Source organism: Leopardus geoffroyi, chromosome D4 (assembly GCF_018350155.1).
Source record: "Leopardus geoffroyi isolate Oge1 chromosome D4, O.geoffroyi_Oge1_pat1.0, whole genome shotgun sequence".
In the NCBI taxonomy this organism is placed as follows: domain Eukaryota; kingdom Metazoa; phylum Chordata; class Mammalia; order Carnivora; family Felidae; genus Leopardus; species Leopardus geoffroyi.
Genome location: NC_059342.1, coordinates 93,315,074 through 93,334,690, shown reverse-complemented (window position 1 = coordinate 93,334,690; position 19,617 = coordinate 93,315,074). Strand labels below are relative to the sequence as shown.

General features: G+C 57.1%; 2 protein-coding genes across 3 annotated transcripts; both read left to right on the top strand.

The window, feature by feature from the left end:
* The first annotated feature begins 2,674 nt into the window (after positions 1–2,674).
* On the top strand, positions 2,675–6,397 carry LOC123592660 (beta-lactoglobulin-1). Of its 2 annotated transcripts, none has more exons than XM_045467969.1 (7): positions 2,675–2,927; positions 3,338–3,477; positions 3,784–3,857; positions 4,707–4,817; positions 5,399–5,499; positions 5,729–5,753; positions 6,231–6,397. In XM_045467969.1, the coding sequence occupies exons 1-6, from the start codon at positions 2,832–2,834 to the stop codon at positions 5,747–5,749; spliced, it is 543 nt and encodes a 180-aa protein (XP_045323925.1). In that variant the 5' UTR covers positions 2,675–2,831; the 3' UTR covers positions 5,750–5,753; positions 6,231–6,397. The 2 variants fall into 2 exon arrangements, with proteins under 2 accessions (XP_045323925.1, XP_045323924.1); XM_045467968.1 differs by having other exon boundaries at positions 2,678–2,927; positions 5,729–5,749.
* An 8,383-nt stretch (positions 6,398–14,780) lies between these two features.
* On the top strand, positions 14,781–18,220 carry LOC123592759 (beta-lactoglobulin-2). The gene is made up of 5 exons (XM_045468093.1): positions 14,781–14,876; positions 15,317–15,456; positions 16,066–16,139; positions 17,462–17,575; positions 18,111–18,220. The coding sequence occupies exons 1-5, from the start codon at positions 14,781–14,783 to the stop codon at positions 18,218–18,220; spliced, it is 534 nt and encodes a 177-aa protein (XP_045324049.1).
* The last annotated feature ends 1,397 nt before the right edge of the window (positions 18,221–19,617 follow it).

Here is a 19,617-nt window from a genome sequence, read left to right as displayed (position 1 = left end):
GGCGGGGGGCCCGTGCCCAGCTCCTGGGGGGCCCGGGTGGAGCCCGGTAGCCTGGTCTCCGGGTCCCCGGTGGGGGAGGCGGCAGACATCCCGTTGGAGGTATTTTCCTTTCCGGAAAGCCAAGCCCAGCACCTGCCCGAGCACCGTCCCCTCCCCCATGACCCGGCCCTGCCTGAAGGCTGGACAGTGGCTTGCAGGGAGGCCCAGACCCAGGAGTGTCCCAGGGAGGACAGTCACCGGTGAGATGGGGCGGAACAGCGAGATCTTCACTGAGTCCTGTAAACCGCACTTCCTGTGGGGCCCGCCTGTTCCCTGACCCGCACCTTCCCTCCAGCCCCCAGCAGATGCCCTGCACCTTCGGCTTCTCCTGCTGGTCCTCAGCAGCGGCTGCTCGGAGGCAGAGTCCTCCTCTTACACCCGGCCTGAGCACTGATGGCTGCGCTCCGTTCTGGAAAATTCTGGAGAATTCTGGAAAATTCTCCAGCACTGCCCCAGTGCACCTGCCACTCCATCTCGCAAGTCCAGACAGATGGATTTCGTCCTTGGTCTTTTATTGAGGTGACAGTCACACAACATAAAATGAGCCATGGAAATGAACAATCCAGTGGCATTTGGGACACTCACGATGCTGTGCAGCCACCACCTGTCTCTGGTCACAGAATGTGTTCATCGCCCCAAAGGAGACCCCAGCCCCCCTCCCCGAGCCCCGACACTCTGGATCTGCGCTCTGTCCCCGACCTTCGTAGGCGAGGAATCATTCCGCGGGCGGCCTCTCGTGTCTGGCTTCTCGCACGTGGTGGACCGTGACGTTTCCGAGGCTCCCCCCGCCGTGGCGTGTGTCCGCGGGTGTGGCCGGTGCTGCTGTGACCACGCGCGTGTGTGGACTCGTGGGGGCCCCTGCGGGCGGATGTTCTGGGTCAGGTGAGGTTTTCAGGCTTTCCGTCGCCCTTCACGTTTCATTTCCCTGGGTCCTGACAGCCCCGGCCCCAGATGCCGGCTCTGGTACAGACCGTGGGCTGCAGCCGCCGTGGGGGCCACGTTCCTCCTGTGAGCATCTGGGCCGATCGGGGTGATCGAGCACAGACGCCAGGAACAAGCCAGGTAATCGAGGCGGAAGTCAAATTCAATCAGATGACTGCAGCTCACAGAATTCACTGGATCCGGATAATCAGGCTTGAGAATGTGCGGGAACGGGGGCAGCGGGCAGGCGGGGACGCCCCCAGCCCCACCCTCGCAAGAGCCCGGTCAGCAGGCTGCCCTGGGCCTCCGGACGCTGGACTGTGGCCACAGGGGTCACTGAGGTGAGCTACCCACTGCTCTGGCTCCCGGCAGACACACACACACACGGGCACACTCACCCCCAGGGGCCCAGGGCTGCATCTCGGGCTGAATGGTCTCCCCTGGCAAAGCCCCCCCTTTAGACTTGAGAACAGCTCCTGCCTTGGGTCCCCGGGCTGGCCCAAGTCCCTGCACACAGAGTCGCCTCCTGAGCCGCCTTGTCTGGTGTGCAGAGGGCACCCTCCTGCGTGAGCTGAGCCACCGGGTGGGGACACGGGGGCCGGGGTGGCTGTGCGGAGATGGGGTTGGCCAGAACCAGGGATCAGGGAAGGGGTTTGGAGCTGCCAGAGCTCAGGGACCAGAGTGAGAAGTGACAGGACCCTGGGGACTGGAATCCATTTTGATCTGGGGACTCCGTCCTCTCAGTGAATACTCACCAGCCGGTCACGTAGGAGTGATCATGGGTTGCGTTTTTTATTTCAAATGTTACAAACACTCACGTGTGCGGAGGAGACTGGGTGGCGGGTGAGCCCCCTGGACCCGACGCTCAGCTTCACAGCCATCCGGGCTCCACAGACAGACCTGTCACTTTCCTTCTGTCTCTGGCGGAACATTCCAGGGCCAACCCCAGACATGCCTCCCTGGCCTCTGTAATGAGAGGAGTCTGCACTCTGCTAGCATGGTATTTTAAACAAAGCAACGTGCTGTGACCACACGTGGCAGTTACCACGCGTGAGCACGCCTCAGTGGCCGCCCGTACCCATATCCACATCCGGGGCTCGTCCTGCACACGGGCAAGGCAGGGCCATCCCTGCCTCAGTGGGTCTGGATGGGCCCAGGACTAGCACCGTCTTGAGAAGTTCTCCAGCAGATTTCAGGGAGCCCTCTAGGTCCAGAACTGCTTCCCCCAAAATGCACAACAAGCTCCAGGGTCATCCCTTCTGCCTTACAGGGAAGACACTGGGGTGGTATCTGCATTAGAATCTCCTTCCTTGGTAGCTGAGTGGGTGATGGGGGGCAGGGAGACCCGTCTCCGTGGTTGTGCCCACTGACAAGCCTCTGTGCGGGCTGCAGTCACCCAGATGCTGCTGGGGACACAAAAGGGAGGTCGTTCCAGGGTGAAGTTGTCAAGGTCGTTTGGACACAGCGTGGTGACCCCGGGTTCCCAATGGGGGTGCCGCCTGGGTCCCGGCTGCCAAATGGCACAGAGCTGGGGAGCACAGAGGTGGCAGGCTCAGCTGTCCTCAGAGAGCACGACCCAGGAAGTGTTCCCGATACTGGCGACCAGTCTGGACCCACACCCCGGACCCTGCCCCCTCGGGGGCCTACCAGGAACCGTCCAGGGACACAGGGACCGTCCCGTTCCCACTCGCTCCGCAGGAAGAAAGCCTCCCATTGTGCGGGTGGAGGAAGCCCCCTGAGGGCCTGGGGATGAGCCACGGGGAATTCGGAGAACCACAGGGCTCGCAGGCCCCCAGCCCCCCTATAAGGGCCCAGGCCGGCGGCCTGGCCTTCCTCAGTCCCGGGAGCTCAGCGCCACCACAGCCGCAGCCATGAAGTGCCTCCCGCTCGCCCTGGGCCTGGCCCTCGTGTGTGGCCTCCAGGCCGCCACCATCCCCCTGACCATGGATGGCCTAGACCTGCAGAAGGTCTGAGGACGGCTGGGGGAGGGGGTGGTGAGCTGCAGGGTGGGCGGGGGGCGGGGCCTCGGCCGTCTGAAGAGTGTGGGTGGAAGCCAGGACGCTGGGAGCACCACCGCCCCCCCCCCCCCCCCCCCCGCACCCTGTCCTCAGGGCAGCTTTCCTTCGCTTGCCCAAGGTCCAGATGGTTCCACAGAACTTGCACAACCTGTCCTTTAAGGCCACCTGGGAACCTAAGATGTCATTTCAAGTGTGGGGGCTCCCAGAGGGGCGTCTGGTCGGTGGCGGGGGGGTCGCCCAGAGCTCACTGGCTGCCACCGCACTTAGACCGGGCCCCCCGGCCGGGGTGGGAGGGAGAGCACGCTGTGGGGCCGGGGCCGCCTCCCCGCCCCCGATGGCAGCTCAGGCCCCCTCCCCAGGTGGCTGGGACGTGGCACTCCATGGCCATGGCGGCCAGCGACATCTCCCTCCTGGACTCGGAGACCGCCCCTCTGAGAGTGTACATCCAGGAGCTGAGACCCACGCCCCGGGACGACCTGGAGATCATTCTGCGCAAATGGTGGGTGACCGAGGCCCCCGGGCTGGGGGCCGGCGAGGGCCTGGGCCCAGGGCGGGCGGGCGGGCGGGCAGGCAGTGTCCTGACAGGAGCTGGATCCGTGGGGGTGGTCCCCAGTGGCCTCGGAGCCCCCACCCAGGGCTCTGGGCCGACGGGCCGATCACACAGGGCGGCCGCAGGGCAGTGAGCAGAGAGGCCCGCGTGGAGGCCGGCCGGTCAGCTGGGGGCTGGGGCCCTGGGGGCCTGGGCGGTTCCTGCCATGAGGGATCACAGAGAGGACAACTCAAGTTCAGTGTTACCACCTTTTAGGGAGGACAACAGGTGTGTTGAGAAGAAGGTCTTAGCAGAGAAAACGGAGTGTGCGGCCAAGTTCAACATCAACTGTAAGTGTCCCCGAGGGCCGGGTGCGAGTGGCAAGGCTGGTCACGACTGTCCCTGGGTGGTGGCTGTCCTTGCAGGCGGGGATGAGGTGGGAGAGTGCGGGTCCGGTCCCACTCTCGGGGCTGCCCGGAGTGGCCGGTGGGGTGCTGACCCGTGGGTCTGTCCACGCCCCGAGCCATGAGCCTTTCAGGCGTGGTTACCCAGCCCGACCACAGAACCGGGGCAGGGAGAGTTTCCGACCCCACGACTGTGGTCAGTGTGCAGCTGAGCTCCCGGACTCTGCTGGAGTGGGGGGGGGGGGGGGGTTAAGGATCTTGTACCGAATTCTCTATCACTAACTGCAACATTTAGAGGCTTTTGTGAATTACAAAAAACCACAAATGGAGAGCTAAGTGCTAAAATTTAAACAAAGGAGGCACAGACACTTCTTGTGGGTTTTCGGTCGGCAAATTCTATTTTTCTCTCGCGCTGAAGATTTGCTCTGCGCCACCCTGACCCTCCTCCTCTCTCTCTTTCCTTCATGCCTCACCCCCACCTCACCCCTACCTCCGGCCCCTCCCTGCCGAGCTGCCAAGCCTGAGTGCTTGGTCAGGAGCTCTCCTGCTCACAGCCCCGGGCACAGCTCCGACCGCTGTGTGCGCGTCTGACTGTTCTGTCCCCGCCACCTGACCCATGACACGCCTGGCCTAGGGGACACACCCGGCTCTGTGCTCCCCACTTTCCACTTCCTGCTGCCGATGGCCACGCTTGCACGTGGGCAGCACCCTGGGAGCTGCAGGACAAGGAACCACACCCGCAGGGGGCTCCTGCTGGACAGGACTTCGTCTCCCCTTGGGCTCTTCTCTCCCCAGATCTGGATGAAAACGAGGTCATCGTGCTGGACACCGACTACGAGAACTACCTGTTCCTCTGCCTGGAGAACACCGACGCCCCCGGGCAGAACCTCGTGTGCCAGTGCCTGAGTATGTCACTGAGCAGGCCCGGGGTCCCCCTGCGTGGGGGGGGGCGGGCTGAGGACCCCCGGTGGGGGCCAAGTCCCCTGACATTGCCTCGGGAATCGGGGATCCAGGATCCAGGCCGAGGGGCTGGGCTTAGTGTTCCTGCCTCGGCCAGAGGATGACTGCTAAGTAGAAGCTTTGGTTGGGGGTGATGTTCCACAAAAGCACCATTAAATCTGTCACGTTCTGAATGGAACGCAGGCCGGTAAGATCTGGAAGCAGGAGGCTGAGACGTGGCCGCTTTGCCTGAATGAAGCGCTTTGTGTGCGGTTAGAGACGCGTTCTTGGCCAGCACATCAGCCCTGCGGGCGAGCCCCAGCCGCCCCGGGACGGGGACCCTGGCCTCGTGTCCCTGCAGGGCCCCTGGCGCCGTCCTGGGACGGCGGGGAGGGGACCCTGGAGGGCAGGGGGGCTGAGCCCCGGAGGCCACCCCGGGGGCTGACCTCAGGACGCCAGTGTGTCCTTCCTGCTCTGGCTCCCTGGACGGGGCTCCCCGAGGCCGTCAAAGCCCCACGGCCCAGGGACTGACCCACCGCCCCCCACAGCCAGGACCCTGAAGGCCGACAACGAGGTCATGGAGAAATTCGACAGAGCCCTCCAGACTCTGCCCGTGCACATCCGGACCATCCTGGACCTGACCCAGGGGAAGGGTTAGCTCTGCCCTCGGTCGCCCCCTCCTGGGATTGCTGTCCCAGCTTTGGGACCCATCAGTGGTTCTGTAGAAATCAGGACAGCATCATCCTTCATCATTGGTCCCCATTCCCGGGTTGGGGAGGGGGTGCAGAGCCCCTGAGGCGGGGTCCCCCTCCCACCCCTCTGGGCCCAGGGCTGCCCCGGCGACCTGTGACCTCTCGCCCCCTGCTCTCTCTCCTCCCGCAGAGCAGTGCCGCGTCTAGGTAGGTGAGCTCCTGCCCGACCCGCCTCCTGGGGTAACGTAGCAGCCCTGCCCCCACGTCCTGGGCACGTGCACGGGTGGGGGGCGTCCCGGGGGACCCCCAGCTCCCCTCTGTCGGGCTCTGGCCCCTCTGCGGGAATGGCTGGAACCCGGCGTCTCTCCTGCTGACCGCGGGGGCCGGGCTGGCAATGCCAGTCAAGTGCCCGGCTCTGTCCTAGAGCCTCTTAGGTCCAGGCATGTGCCCCACTCTGGGACCTCGTGCTTTCTTTGGGGGTCAGGTTGTTGTTTGAAGGAGGTGGGGGGGGAACTGGACAGGGAGGGGGTTGGGTCGTGGCTGGGTGGCATTGAAAGCTGAGAAGTTGCAGGCCTGGTGCCATGTTACTAAGGGGGATGTCCTTGGCCCCACCCAGTCCCCTGTCCCCAGCAGCACGCTGCTCTGCCTTCGTCTGTGTTCATGACCTCATTGCTCCCCTCCCACACAGGAGCAAGCAGACCTTTCCATCCCCTCCTCCAGAAGGCAGACATCTCCTTGTCCTCTCAAAGAGGAAGCCAGAGACCTGCTCCCATCCCCTTCCTCCTTCCTGGTCCCTGTGCTTGGGGGCCGGGCACCTGCTCTCTGAAGATTCTAAATAAAGCCGCATGACCTCTGCTCCTCAAAGTGTGTCATTGGGAGTGTGTGGGGACACGGGCTCTGCTGGCACTTCTGGGGTCTCCAGGTGGGACCCGGGCAGCATCTGGGGGGGGGAGGCCAGGTTTCTCATCAACAAAACAGGAGAACCTGCTTGTGCAAAATTTGTCAAATACGTGCAAAGTATCAGAATCGATGGGCCGGGAGGAGTCCTTAATCCTTACGGTAGTTAGGTGAAAGAAGCTAAAATAAATGAATCTACAATCAACTCAAGTTAGAAAGAAAGCATTAAAGTGAGGAAAATAAAGGTGCCTGCGCCCCACGGTGAGGGCGGGGTGAGGCTGCACCCGTTCAGTTAGCTCACCTGTCAGAAATAGCCGGGAAAAACCACAAACTCCAGAACAATCAATGACCACAGATCGGGAGAAGTTTCATTAAAAGAATCATAAGGGATTTGGCTATTTGGTTCTAGCCTAATATACTTGAAACCCCAAATGGATGACTTCCACAGCAAATGCAAGCATCCAAAATAAATCGAAGAAGACCAGAGAAAAAGTAGACAGGTCCCTCCGCCAGGCAGACAGACAGGCAGACAGACCGATAGGTGCAGAGCCCCCGCCCGCTCCCCGGCCCGGCCACCAGCATCAGGAGGGGACAGACAGGTGCTTCAGGGACAGAAGGTCAGCAGTGGGCAGCTCCATTACCTCACACGTGACAGAGACTGGCAGAGACAGCACAGTGACAGAAAGCCCTACCAGGAATAGTGCCCTTGCACGGCACCAAGGGGCTCCTCCCTGCTCTGTGTTCACAGATGGCCAGTTCACCCCTACGACCGCGCAGGGGGCGGGCACCAGGTACGCCTCCCGATCCACCTGCCCGATGGGTCAGCCGGCCCGGCGTCAATGCACACAGCCACCCAGGACACCCCACGCATCAGCACGAAGCCCCTGAATGGCAGAGTCGCCCCTGGGATCTAACAGGGGGGCATCGGGGTGAATTTCATACCCAGAAGACATCTCTGAACAAACTATGTTCAGATAACAGAAGGCGAAGGGGAATGGCTTCACTGTAGGTGGTGAAGTCTGTTAAAACTCCTTCCTGTAAATTCTCTAAATGGACGCGGGGAGGTTTCCAGCGTCTGCCGTTACGTGCTAACTTCTGCGTGGGAAAGGACGGCCATGAGCACGTACGCAGGAACCCGTGAGAAGACGCTCAGGAAGGAGCACACATCAGTGAGTTAGTGATCTACCGCGAGGAACGCAGGTGTGCAGGCAACAAATTGGCGGGCGCAGCTTTTCATGCAATTTTAAGTTTCGAACCAGTTCATACCTTAAATATTTTAAATGTGAGACAAAAATAAAAACTGAAAGGCAGCAAGCCATAAAATGATAAACAAGCAGAAACAAATGAATCTAGCTTCTATAAATTGACCATTTCAGAGAAAAATTCCCAACTTTTTTTTTTTTTTTTTGCCAGTGACATCTTTTAATGCCATATGGAGATCAATCTGCCATGAGGCGTGGTCAGTTCCAATATTAGGGAACATGGACACTGATGGAGTGAGTAGCCTCATCGAGAAATCTTGGCCGGATGCCACACTCTCTGGTCACCCCATGTTCACTGTGCTGTGTGCCTACCCGGGGGTCTCGTCCCTGCGACAGAGCCCCACTTACTCGTACTCAATCTTGTGTGGACTATATTCTAGGGAAAAAGAAATCTTAACATCAGCCTAGTAGTAACATTTGTGTTGGTGACAATATGGGTGTTCTTATCAGCTGGAATCCAATTTGAAACAGATGGAACTTTAGGCGTGGGTTTGATCGAGGACTCATTTAGAGCGATCTGGTACCAGGGAAGGAAGGAGGGGGCTGGGGACAGCGGAGCCAACCTCTTGCCACGCACAGTCACGAGGACGAGGGACAGGGAAGGACTCCTGTTGTCATTGGAATAAATGAAAAGGTCAGTGGAGCAAAGTAGACTGGCGGGAAATTTGTGGAGAGATTTAATGGAAGGTGAGAGTGGCATTTCAACTCGAAGGAGACTTAAGTCTTCTCTAGTGAATGGCACACAGCCAGCTGGACTCTGTGGTGCGAGCCTCATAACGTGAGTTGGGGAGTCACCCCTCGGCTTGTGGTTTCTGGAAGAGTTTTTGCAAGATTCACGTTACTGCTTTCTTAAATGTTTAGCAGAATTTAACAGTGAAACCAACTGTGGTTTGAGATTTTGATGGTGGGGGAGATTTTTATCTATAAATTCAATTTCTGCAATAGATCTACGTCAATTCTGGCTATGCATTGCTTCTCTAACAAGCTTTGATACTTTGCATCTTTCCAGGAATTTATGCAATCGTCCAAGTTATCAAAATTATTTCCATAAAGTTACTCAAAACGCTCCCTTGATATTCTTCTAGAGTCCATAGGATCTGTGCTGGTGTCACATTCTTCATCCCTAATAGTGATATACGCCAGCTATCTGAGTTTTCCTGATTAGTCTGGCTAGAGGTTTATCCATTTTCCTCATCTTTTCAAAGACCAAACCTGATTTGGGTTAATTTTCCATATTGGTTTTCTGTTTTCCATGTCATCGATTTTTGCTATTACTATCATTTCTTTCCTCTTGCTTACACTGGTTTTGACTTGTTCTCCTAGTTACTTAAGCTACAGACTTAGATTTTTAAATTGAGCATGTTATGTGGTCTAATTCTGGAAGCCGAGCTATCCCAGCCTGAGTGGCAGGGCCCGGGCTGTGGACGGATTGGTGACTGCAGGGTGGCCCGCCGACAGTGAAGCTTCTTACACTCCCGCTTTTAGGTAATTTGGCCTTAAAAGTACCTGGGGTATTGCCTGTTGGGGAATCGCCCTCGACAGGCCCTCTGGGAAAAGAACCATTAGGAAAGAAAATAAAGTTCCGCAAGAAATTGTGCGGCCTTACATCTAGCCCTTGCCATTCCCCATGGAGACTCCTCTACTTACAGGAAGGATAGGCTCATGCATTTGCCAGCAAAGGCGGCCAACGAAGCAGAGACATATGGATCCGAAAGCCCCACTCCGGTAACTAAGGAGTGTATCTGTGGACACAGGTCACTCTGACCCCTGGGCCCACTCGGCCCCCAGGAGGCGTTCCAGATGATGACTGAACCTAGTCGGTTAAAGTACAGAATGGTTCATTGGTTCCTAGGTGCATTGTCTCTCTGAGAACGTATAAGGCGTGGGTTTCTAAGGCCCTCTTGGCCCCCTTCCTGGCACCTCGGACCCAGGCGAACGCTTTTGTTCTTCAAAACCACGAATGGTCCAGGGAAACAACTAAGAGGTCGTGTCCTGTAACTGTTCCACTTGAGGTGTTGAGAGATAAATGAACTTTCATGAAAACAGCAAAGCAAATACTTTATAAATTATAGATAAACATAGATACATAATAAAAACAATAGAAGAAATTAATCAACAAGCAAAGGGAAGGAGGGAACGTTATGATAAAACAATCATGTTGTTCCTTACTGGGTGATTATACAATGGAACAATTTTAGAATTGGGTAATGTTAGAAAAACATAGATGACGTACGTTACGAGGAAATCACTAGCATATATAATGCCACGTTTACTGCAATAAATTGGCCAGTTCAACACACTGCTGTTGACTCTGTCCGTTTTTATTTTAGTTTTGTTTTATTTTCACCGACACCGTTCTTCCTTCGGGAACCCCTGGTTGCTGGAGCTGGTCTCCGGCAGTCTAATAACAAGCATCAGTGTCACAAATTCCCTTCAAAGTGCTGCTTGAGCTGTGTCCACATATTCTAATAGATTTCATTCTCGTGTTTACTTAATTCAAAATACTCTTCTGTGAAGGAGCAAATCATATCTTTTGTCTATTGAGTTCTTGGTATTTCTCTATTGATTCGTAGGAGCTGTTTATGTATTAAGGAAATTAGATTTTATTTGTGCCATCAGTGAAAAGAGTTAAACATAATTTTCCTCAGTTTATCATTGCTTTTCTTGCTTGGCTAGTGGTGTCATTTTAATGTGTTTCCTCTATGTGGCTAAACTCACCGGCGTTTCCTTTTGTGGCTTCCGATCACCGTCACAGGGCTTTGATCAACTTTAGGGAGTCTTTTCATATTCTAAAGTTGAATTCCTGAACGTTCAATATTTCATCTTTTGTGCTCAACATCACTCCTCATCAGGGAAATACAAATCAAAACTACACTGAGATATCACCTCACACAGCGTGGCTAAAATGAACAAATCGGAAGACTACAGATGCTGGAGAAGATGTGGAGAAACGGGAACCCTCTTGCACTGTTGGTGGGAATGCAATCTGGTGCAGCCACTCTGGAAAACAGTGCGGAGGTTCCTCAAAAAATTAAAAATAGACCTACCCTATGACCCAGCAATAGCACTGCTAGGAATTGACCCAAGGGATACAGGAGTGCTGATGCAAAGGAGCACTTGTACCCCAATGTTTATAGCAGCACTTTCAACAATAGCCAAATTCTGGAAAGAGCCTAAGTGTCCATCAACTGATGAATGGATAAAGAAATTATGGTTTATATACACAATGGAATACTACGTGGCAATGAGAAAGAATGAAATCTGGCCTTTTGTAGCAACGTGGATGGAACTGGAAGGTATTATGCTGAGTGAAATAAGTCAGGCAGAGAAAGACAGATACCATATGTTTTCACTCATATGTGGATCCTGAGAAACTTAACAGAAGACCATGGGGGAGGGGAAGGGGGAAAAAAGTTACAGAGAGGGAGAGAGCCCAACCATAAGAGACTCTTAAAAACTGAGAATAAACTGAGGGTTGCTGGGGGGTGGGGGGGGAGGGGAAAGTGGGTGATGGGCATTGAGGAGGGCGCCTGCTGGGATGAGCACTGGGTGTTGTATGGAAACCAATTTGACAATAAATTTCATATTAAAAAATATTTCATCTTTTCTCCATCAAGAATTCATTTGCTTTAATTCATGAGTTAGCACCCAAACGGTATTTTCCAACTATCCACCCTGTTCTCCCGAAACCGTCTATAACTACTGAGTTCTCCCACATTCGTGATTCTCATGTGTATTTTGGTCTGTTCGGAGGCTTCTCATCCATTCTCCTGGGCTGTCCACGTGCCAGAACCCCAGTGGTTTTGTTCTGTGTGTTTCCTTTTGGAAGCACAGCTGACCCACAACATTACGTTAGGTTCAGGTCAGGTGTACAACATCGTGATTCAGCATCTCTGCACGTTGTGCTGTGCTCACCACAAGCGTGGCCACCATCTATCACCATACACGCTATTGCAACATCACTATGTCCCCCATGCGTCCCCCATGCTTCACCTATCATCCCCGTGACTTATTCATTCCGTAACTGGGAGCCTGTGCCTCCCACTCCCCTTCACGCATTTTGGGCACGGCTCCCTCTCCTCTGGCAGAAAACACTTTTCTAGAAAACTGTCTGTTTCATCCAACTTTTCATTTATTCTGTGAAGTTAAATAAAAATTTCCCTTCTAACGGTTCTTTACTTTTTTCTCCTTTTGTGGTTATTTCCCATATTTGATGTATTTTTTTCTTTTTCCTTTTTCTCTTGACTAAGGCACCTAATGGCTTCCCCATTTTATTGATATTTTTCAAGAACCACCACTTGACCAAGTAATGGTTTTTCTATTTTCTTTAAGTTTCTTTATTATTTATTTACTATTTTGAGAGAAAGAGAGAGAGGAAGAGAGCGCAAGTGGGGGAGGGGCAGAGAGAGGGAGAGAGAGAATCCCAAGCAGGCTCTGTACTATCAGCACAGACACCTCCCCTCCCATTTTCCTATTTGCTAGTTCAGTAATTTCTGCTTTTATGTTTGCAGAAATGTAAATATTATCTTCTTTATCCTTTATTATGGTTATGTTGTTTTCACCCCTAATTTTTGAGTGGTATAGCTAACCAATTCCTTTTCATTCTTTTCATTTATTAACATCATCTTTAGGACAATAGATTTTCCCAGATCCCTCAGAATCTGATGTGCTATGTGTTCATTTTTATTTTCTAAATACTCTGCAATTTTCTCTTTCACTCAAGAGTTGCCCTACAATCTCTATGTTCTTGCTGTAAAAAGAACCATTGACTAGTCTAGCTCATAATCCAATTTTGGAGGGGAAAATCGAATTTTGATCATCCTAAAACATGAAGGGTCCCCTGGTTTGTCCTCTGGGTACCAAGCGTATCTGGGTAAGTGGAGAAAGCCTGGGAATAACAGGGACCAGTTTAGGACTCTGAGTCCTACTTTGACTCTCTCCTTGTAAATATTTATCAGCTCCAGCTGAAAGCCCTAATTACCACTTGCAGCCCTGAGACTGAATTGGTGTTCACCTCCTTCCTGCCCTACTCAGTTAATGATCAGATCCAGCTGTCACTCAGGGTTACTGGGAAGTCTCAGAAGGGGCCAAAAATGGAGCCAGCAAGACACAAAGACCCATTATGAGGAAGTGCCTGAGGACTCTGCAGAATCTGGCAGGTGTTGGGCTCACTCTGGGTTCAGGCGGATGGCCCCACACCGGGTCTAGGAGGGCCCTGCGAGCTGGAAGTGATGTTTGTTCCAGAACCTGCTTCTGGCTGACCTCAACAGCCCTGGACTCTAGGCCAGCCTTGGCCACTAACTGTGGGTAAATATAGGTCAGGCACTTGGCACATTAGATCTCGTTCTTGACATCTGCAGAGGAAGCTGGCTGGGAGGTGTCAAAAGTGACAAAGGACACGAAAGCACCTTGGAGAGTTGGAGGAATTGTGAGAACGAGAAGCTAAATGTCCTGTCCAATAGGAGTTAAGGAAGCCATTCGTCCATTTTTCTACCATCCATCTATCCACTTACCATCCAACCACCCATCCACCATCAATCCATCCATCCATCCATCCATTTATTTACCATCCATCCACTAACCATCAATCCATCCATCCAACCATCCATCCACCATCAATCCATCCATCCATCCATCCATCCATCCATTTATTTACCATCCATCCACTAACCATCAATCCATCCATCCAACCATCCATCCAACCATCCATCCACCATCAATCCATCCATCCATCCATCCATCCATTTATTTACCATCCATCACTCCTTTTCTCAAACACCATTTATAGTGCTGTGTGACCTGTTTTTGGAAGCTTTGCTATCTCAACACTACCTCAGTAGAGCCCCTTAAACAGTCAACCCTGGGATAAATACTGCAGAGGTTTCCTGTGTAGAGTACAGGTAACTTTCAAAATGCAGAAACAATTGTTTCTGCTACACAAATATGGATTAATTAGTGTTATTGGTGACGTAACAGATATACATATCAAGCAAGGCTGACAGATTCAGCTGGTAAAGAAACAATGAGCCCTTTTTAGATTCAGAAATTGTATTACTTACACAGACAGCAAAAGCAAGATCAGAAAGCGTGTCAAGTCCCAGGTCCCTGCCCCTCCCTGCCCACCGCGTCCCCATGTCCACCTTCCTCTCTGGAGTTGGTCAACTTGCCGGCCATGCACTTGTCCACCTGGGCCCAGGGGCCTGAGCCCCCCTCTCTGCCTACCTGAATTCCCACTCCCATGACAGCCTCCACCCCACCCCCAGACCCGCAGAGGGAGCGAAGGTGAGCTGACTGCCCGTGCTTCAGGGGCACCTAGAACCTGCCTGAGGGGTGGCTTTGGGAGGGGGCAGGGTCCTCTGTGCACTCTGTATGCCACTAGCCTGCCCAAACATCTAGGACTGCAGCCTTTGCCCCCAGAATGATGACCTGTGAGCCCAGGTGGCCACGCAGGAGCGAGGTGGCTGTGGGGTCCTCACGGAGCACAACAGAGCACGTGGCCATGTCCGGCCCAAGGGCACGCAAGCTCAGAACAACGGTGTGAACTGGGCATCACACAGGGAGGGGACCAGGAATGTGACAAGGTGGGCCCCTTGTGCTCGACAGTCAGCCACCCACGGGCATGATGTCTACAGACCCAGGGGCTGGCATAGGGATCTCTGGCCATTGGTGGAGCCCCGGGGCCCACCTTCCAGGACACAGCTGTCCTCAGTGCTGACTCTGACCTGTCGTTGCCCAAGATTGCGACCTGGGAAGTGTTCCTGGCGCTGGCGACCAGCCTGGACCCACACCCCAGACCTACCCCTCTGGGGCCTACCAGGAACCGTCCAGGCCTCAGGGACACAGGGACCTTCCTGTTTGGACTGGAGTGGGGGAGTCGGTGGCACCGGAAGAGGGCCTCAGGCTGTCCTGGAAGATGATGTCCTCGGGACCTTGAGGATAAGCCACGGGGCATTCGGGGAACCGCATGGCTGGGGTCCCAGAGGTCCTGACTTGCAGGCCCCCGGCCCCCGTATAAGGGCCTGAGCCCGCGGCCTGGCCTTCCTCAGTCCCGGGAGCTCAGCGCCACCCGAGCCGCAGCCATGAAGTGCCTCCTGCTCGCCCTGGGTCTGGCCCTCGTGTGTGGCCTCCAGGCCGCCACCGTCCCCCCGACCATGGAGGACCTGGATATAAGACAGGTGTGGGCGTGCGGGGTGGGTGCTGGGGGCCTACAGAGGGCAGGAAGGCCTGACTGCGGAAATCTAAGGGAAGACCAGACGAGGCATAGAGCTAGGCCAGGCCTTTGTCCCCCCAAATGCTGGCTCCGACCACCTGCCTGTTTCCCTCTCACTCCCGGGCGGAGTCACCCGTGACTCTGCCACACTCCGAAAAGGAGCTCACCCAGGACAGCGCTGGGGGGAGAGGGCAGCTATTGCAAATATGCAAGAACCCCTTGGGGTGTTGGCACACGGTAGGAGGTCCTCAGATGTGCCCTGAGTCCTGACGCACCACAATCGCGATCCCACTCGAGAAACCCCGGAGTGTAGGGGACAAACCAGCAGGCGGGTCGGAAGGAGAGACCGCTGTGGGGCCGGGGCCGCCTCCCCGCCCCCGATGGCAGCTCAGGCCCCCTCCCCAGGTGGCTGGGACGTGGCACTCCATGGCCATGGCGGCCAGCGACATCTCCCTCCTGGACTCGGAGACCGCCCCTCTGAGAGTGTACGTCCAGGAGCTGAGACCCACGCCCCGGGACGACCTGGAGATCATTCTGCGCAAATGGTGGGTGACCGAGGCCCCCGGGCTGGGGGCCGGCGAGGGCCTGGGCCCAGGGCGGGCGGGCGGGCGGGCAGTGTCCTGACAGGAGCTGGCTCCGTGGGGGTGGTCCCCAGTGGCCTCGGAGCCCCCACCCAGGGCTCTGGGCCGACGGGCCGATCACACAGGGCGGCCGCAGGGCAGTGAGCAGAGAGGCCCGCGTGGAGGCCGGCCGGTCAGCTGGGGCTGGGGCCCTGGGGGCCTGGGCGGTTGCTGCCACGAGCCCCGTCTGCCCTGGAGAGAGGGCCGGGGACCCAAGGAATTCTCACTGTGATCGGTGATGAGATCCTTAGAGGCGCTGTGACCAATCCCCCCGCGGACGGGGTCAGTTCTGAGCTAGCCCCCGCCCCCCACCCCCAGCAGCTTTCTGGGCTGGCTTCGTCTACCCCATTGTCACCTTGTCCGAGTCACCTGCTCAAGGCCACAGGGCCACTCACATTTGGGCCAACACCTCATGGCCTTGCTCACAGCCGGCCCAGGGCTGGGTGTCCTCAGGGTCTGTGGACGCTTCCTGGAGCCCAGCTCCTGTCCCTCCACTGGGGTTCAGGGGTGACCCCCACCGCTCTGGCTTTTCAGGGAAAACCACGCATGCATCGAGGGGACCATCATGGCCCAGAAGACTGAGGACCCAGCCGTGTTCACGGTCGACTGTAAGTGCCCCCACCCCGTGCCCGTGGGGCCACCCCCTGGTCAGCCCCCCTTAGGTGCCCGTGGACAGAGTGCTCCCTCCCGCTCTGAACCCCCCACCCCCGGCCCCTGCCACGTCCTGACGGCAGGGAAGAGTCAGACGGGTGTGTGGCCTGCCCTGAACGCCAGGCCCAGCTTCTCCTACCCTACATCGCAAAGGGCACTCCCGGGGAGGGGGGTGGATGAGGCCTGGGGACCAGCCCCCCCTCTCTGAGGCTCAGTCTCCTCCAGGCCCCTTGGCTCCCTGCTCAGGTAGGAAGACGGCGGAGAGGCATCTGGTTCCCTGCGAACCCGGGCAGGTTCGGTCCTCGCAGGGAACGCCTGAGGGCAGGCCTGCGGCAACTCCCCTGCTCAGGGACCAGCGGCCTGTGGCTCCTTAAAAATACCCAAATAGACCAGACCAGTGGGCAAACACCCTGTGGATTTGCCGGTCAATCCTGGAACCTACTTCTGGAACGTTCTGGGCCTCAACTCCAGCCTTTCTGCCCGGGCCCTGTCTCCTGGGCCTAGAGGCCTCATCCGGGGCGGGCCCCGGGCCCACCCCCTAGCTTCCAGCCCTCCTCTGCCACCAAGGACGGCCACCGAGCACCCACCCCAGCACCTCCCGTTCTTAAGCTATGAGCAGGCTTTCCAGCAGGACCTCGGGTCATCCTGGGAAGGTGACGGGAGCCTCCGAAGAGCTGGGCGGTGCCCAGCAGGGTCACTGCTTGCCCACCCGCCGCTGTCCTGCTCCGAGCCCTGCCAGGCCCACGGCCCCACAGACTTGGGGTCCCCACACGCTCCCGTTGGCTCCCCACCTTTGAAAAACAGACATCACGGCCCTACCCACTGCGATAATTCTCCATTTCCTTCTGCCCATTGATGTCCACGTAGAGCCGCGACTCCAGTGGGGCTTCGGTTCTGGATTATTTTGTCATCGCTCACAGGACCTGGGCACCTGTCACAGGAATTGGGGGGGGGGGTCACCTGGGTCTTAGCGCCTGAGCGTGTGCACGAATATCCGAAAGGATGAAGGGCACAGCCAGAAGTGGGGACGAGCCTTGGGCCAAGCAGGGCAGAAAATCCCAGAAGGCTTTGCTGCCGTGCGGATTTTGAAAGACATGCCCACGGTCTCGGCCCAAGTGCAGGGGGTGCCGGTCCGGCGCAGCCAGGGCCGCTCGGAGGGCCCCCCACGGGGTCCCTGCCAGGTGTGGGCCGTGGAAATGCACAGCAGGTGAAGGGGAGGCCCGAGGTGGCGAGGGGGGTCGTGGGCCAGATCTCAGGTCTGTTCCGGCCTCTTCTCCAGACCAGGGGGAAAGAAAGATCTCCGTGCTGGACACTGACTACACCCACTACATGTTTTTCTGCATGGAGGCCCCAGCACCTGGCATGGAGAACGGCATGATGTGCCAGTACCTGGGTGCGTAGCCGCCACGGGGCCACCCTCCAAGGCGTGGCTCGTGAGCACCCCGGGGGCCCCGGTGGAAGGGAGCAGGGCTGCCTCCTGGCCTCCATGGCTCACATTAGCAAAGGTCCTGGGGTGTGATCCGATGGGGAATCGTCCACACGGGGAACCCTACCATTGTTCTCAGGTGCTCTCTCCCAGGGCTCCCGAGGGGACCGTGGGTGCTGGGCCAGGAGGATGCTCCCTGGCCAGTTGACTCACGGTGTCCTGATGCGGCAGGACAGCTGACGGCCCGGGGGCTGTGGGCCCTCTGGTCCTGTGTCCATGCAGACCCCCCAGTGCTATCCTGGGACTGGGCCGGGGGAGGGGCAGGGAAGCTGGAGGGCAGGGGGGCTGAGCCCCGGAGGCCACCCCGGGAGCTGACCTCAGGACACCAGTGTGTCCTTCCTGCACTTTCTCTCTGGACGGGGGGGACCTCGGGCTCCCCAGTGTCATCAAAGCCCCGCGGCCCAGGGACTGACCCACTGCCCCCCCCTCCACGCCCCCCCAGCCAGGACCCTGAAGGCCGACAACAAGGTCATGGAGAAATTCGACAGAGCCCTCCAGACTCTGCCTGTGCACATCCGGACCATCCTGGACCTGACCCAGGGGAAGGGTTAGCTCTGCCCTCGGTCGCCCCCTCCTGGGCTTGCTGTCCCAGCTCTGGGACCCATCAGTGGTTCTGTAGAAATCAGAACAGCGTCATCCTTCATCATTGGTCCCCATTCCCGGGTTGGGGAGGGGGTGCAGAGCCCCTGAGGCGGGGTCCCCCTCCCACCCCTCTGGGCCCAGGGCTGCCCCGGCGACCTGTGACCTCTCCCCCCGGCTCTCTCTCCTCCCGCAGAGCAGTGCCGCGTCTAGGTAGGTGAGCTCCTGCCCGACCCGCCTCCTGGGGTAACGTAGCAGCCCTGCCCCCACGTCCTGGGCACGTGCATGGGTGGGGGGCGTCCCGGGGGACCCCCAGCTCCCCTCTGTCGGGCCCTGGCCCCTCTGCGGGAATGGCTGGAACTCGGCGTCTCTCCTGCTGACCGCGGGGGCCGGGCTGGCTGTGTGTCCACTCTCTCGAATGGCCTTTGTGAGATGTCGTTCCTGTGTCCTGGTCGAGCCCCCACGCGGACGTCCCCATGGGCTCTTCTGGGCAAGGGCGTGGGGTGACCAGCACTCAGCCTGAGGTGGAGAGGCCGTCCCTCACCCCCAGGCTGGGAGGGGCCGGGAGGGTCCGACAGGCTCCCCAGGAATCACAGGGGAGCCCTGGTCCGTTTCAGGGCCCAGAGAGGATGACACCCCTTCCAGCCCCGTCAGGGGACTCAGGAGGAACCGGACCTGCCGGACCTGTTTGTCCAGCCCCTAGGCTCCTGGGGGGGGGGGGGGCCCAGCCTGGGGTCTCCTGCTCTGAGCCCCTCCCCCTCCAGCAATAAAGAAATAAAGCAGGGAACAGTCTGCCTGGGTCCTTCCTGGCCTTGTGTGTCTGGGGATGAGCGGGGATGGCGGAGGGTGAGGTGCAGGCCGGGGCGGGGTTCGGGCTTCTGCACCTGAACAGCCCATCACATTTGGGGACCAGCACACATGATGGGGGGGCTCTTTTCAACCTGAGGAAGGAGATAAGAGGGCACAGGGGCAGCCTGCCAGTTCATACTGCGGGGCAGCACCCAAACTCCACAAAGGATGAGAAATGAAAACTCGCTGGTCACGTCACCTAGTCAATATTGACAGAAAACCATCAGTAAGTTACTTTCCGATCCAATTCCATGCTGTCTGCAAAATGCGGCCCGTGACCCTCTAGGTCATCTTTCAGGAACTTGAGGGCAATCGCTACCACCGGGAGGTCCTGGGGCTTCAAGCGTCATGTGCCTGTGAGTGCGTGGCTCTGCCCTGGATGGTACGACAGAGATTTCCCCCGGGTCGTGGTCTGGGCGAAGGCAGCAGAGGTGGAAAGAAACTTGTTTGCCACTGACGTTAACGTACAGAGCCACAGAAACAGGGATTTTCAAATAACAAAGTTTACATATAACGATATA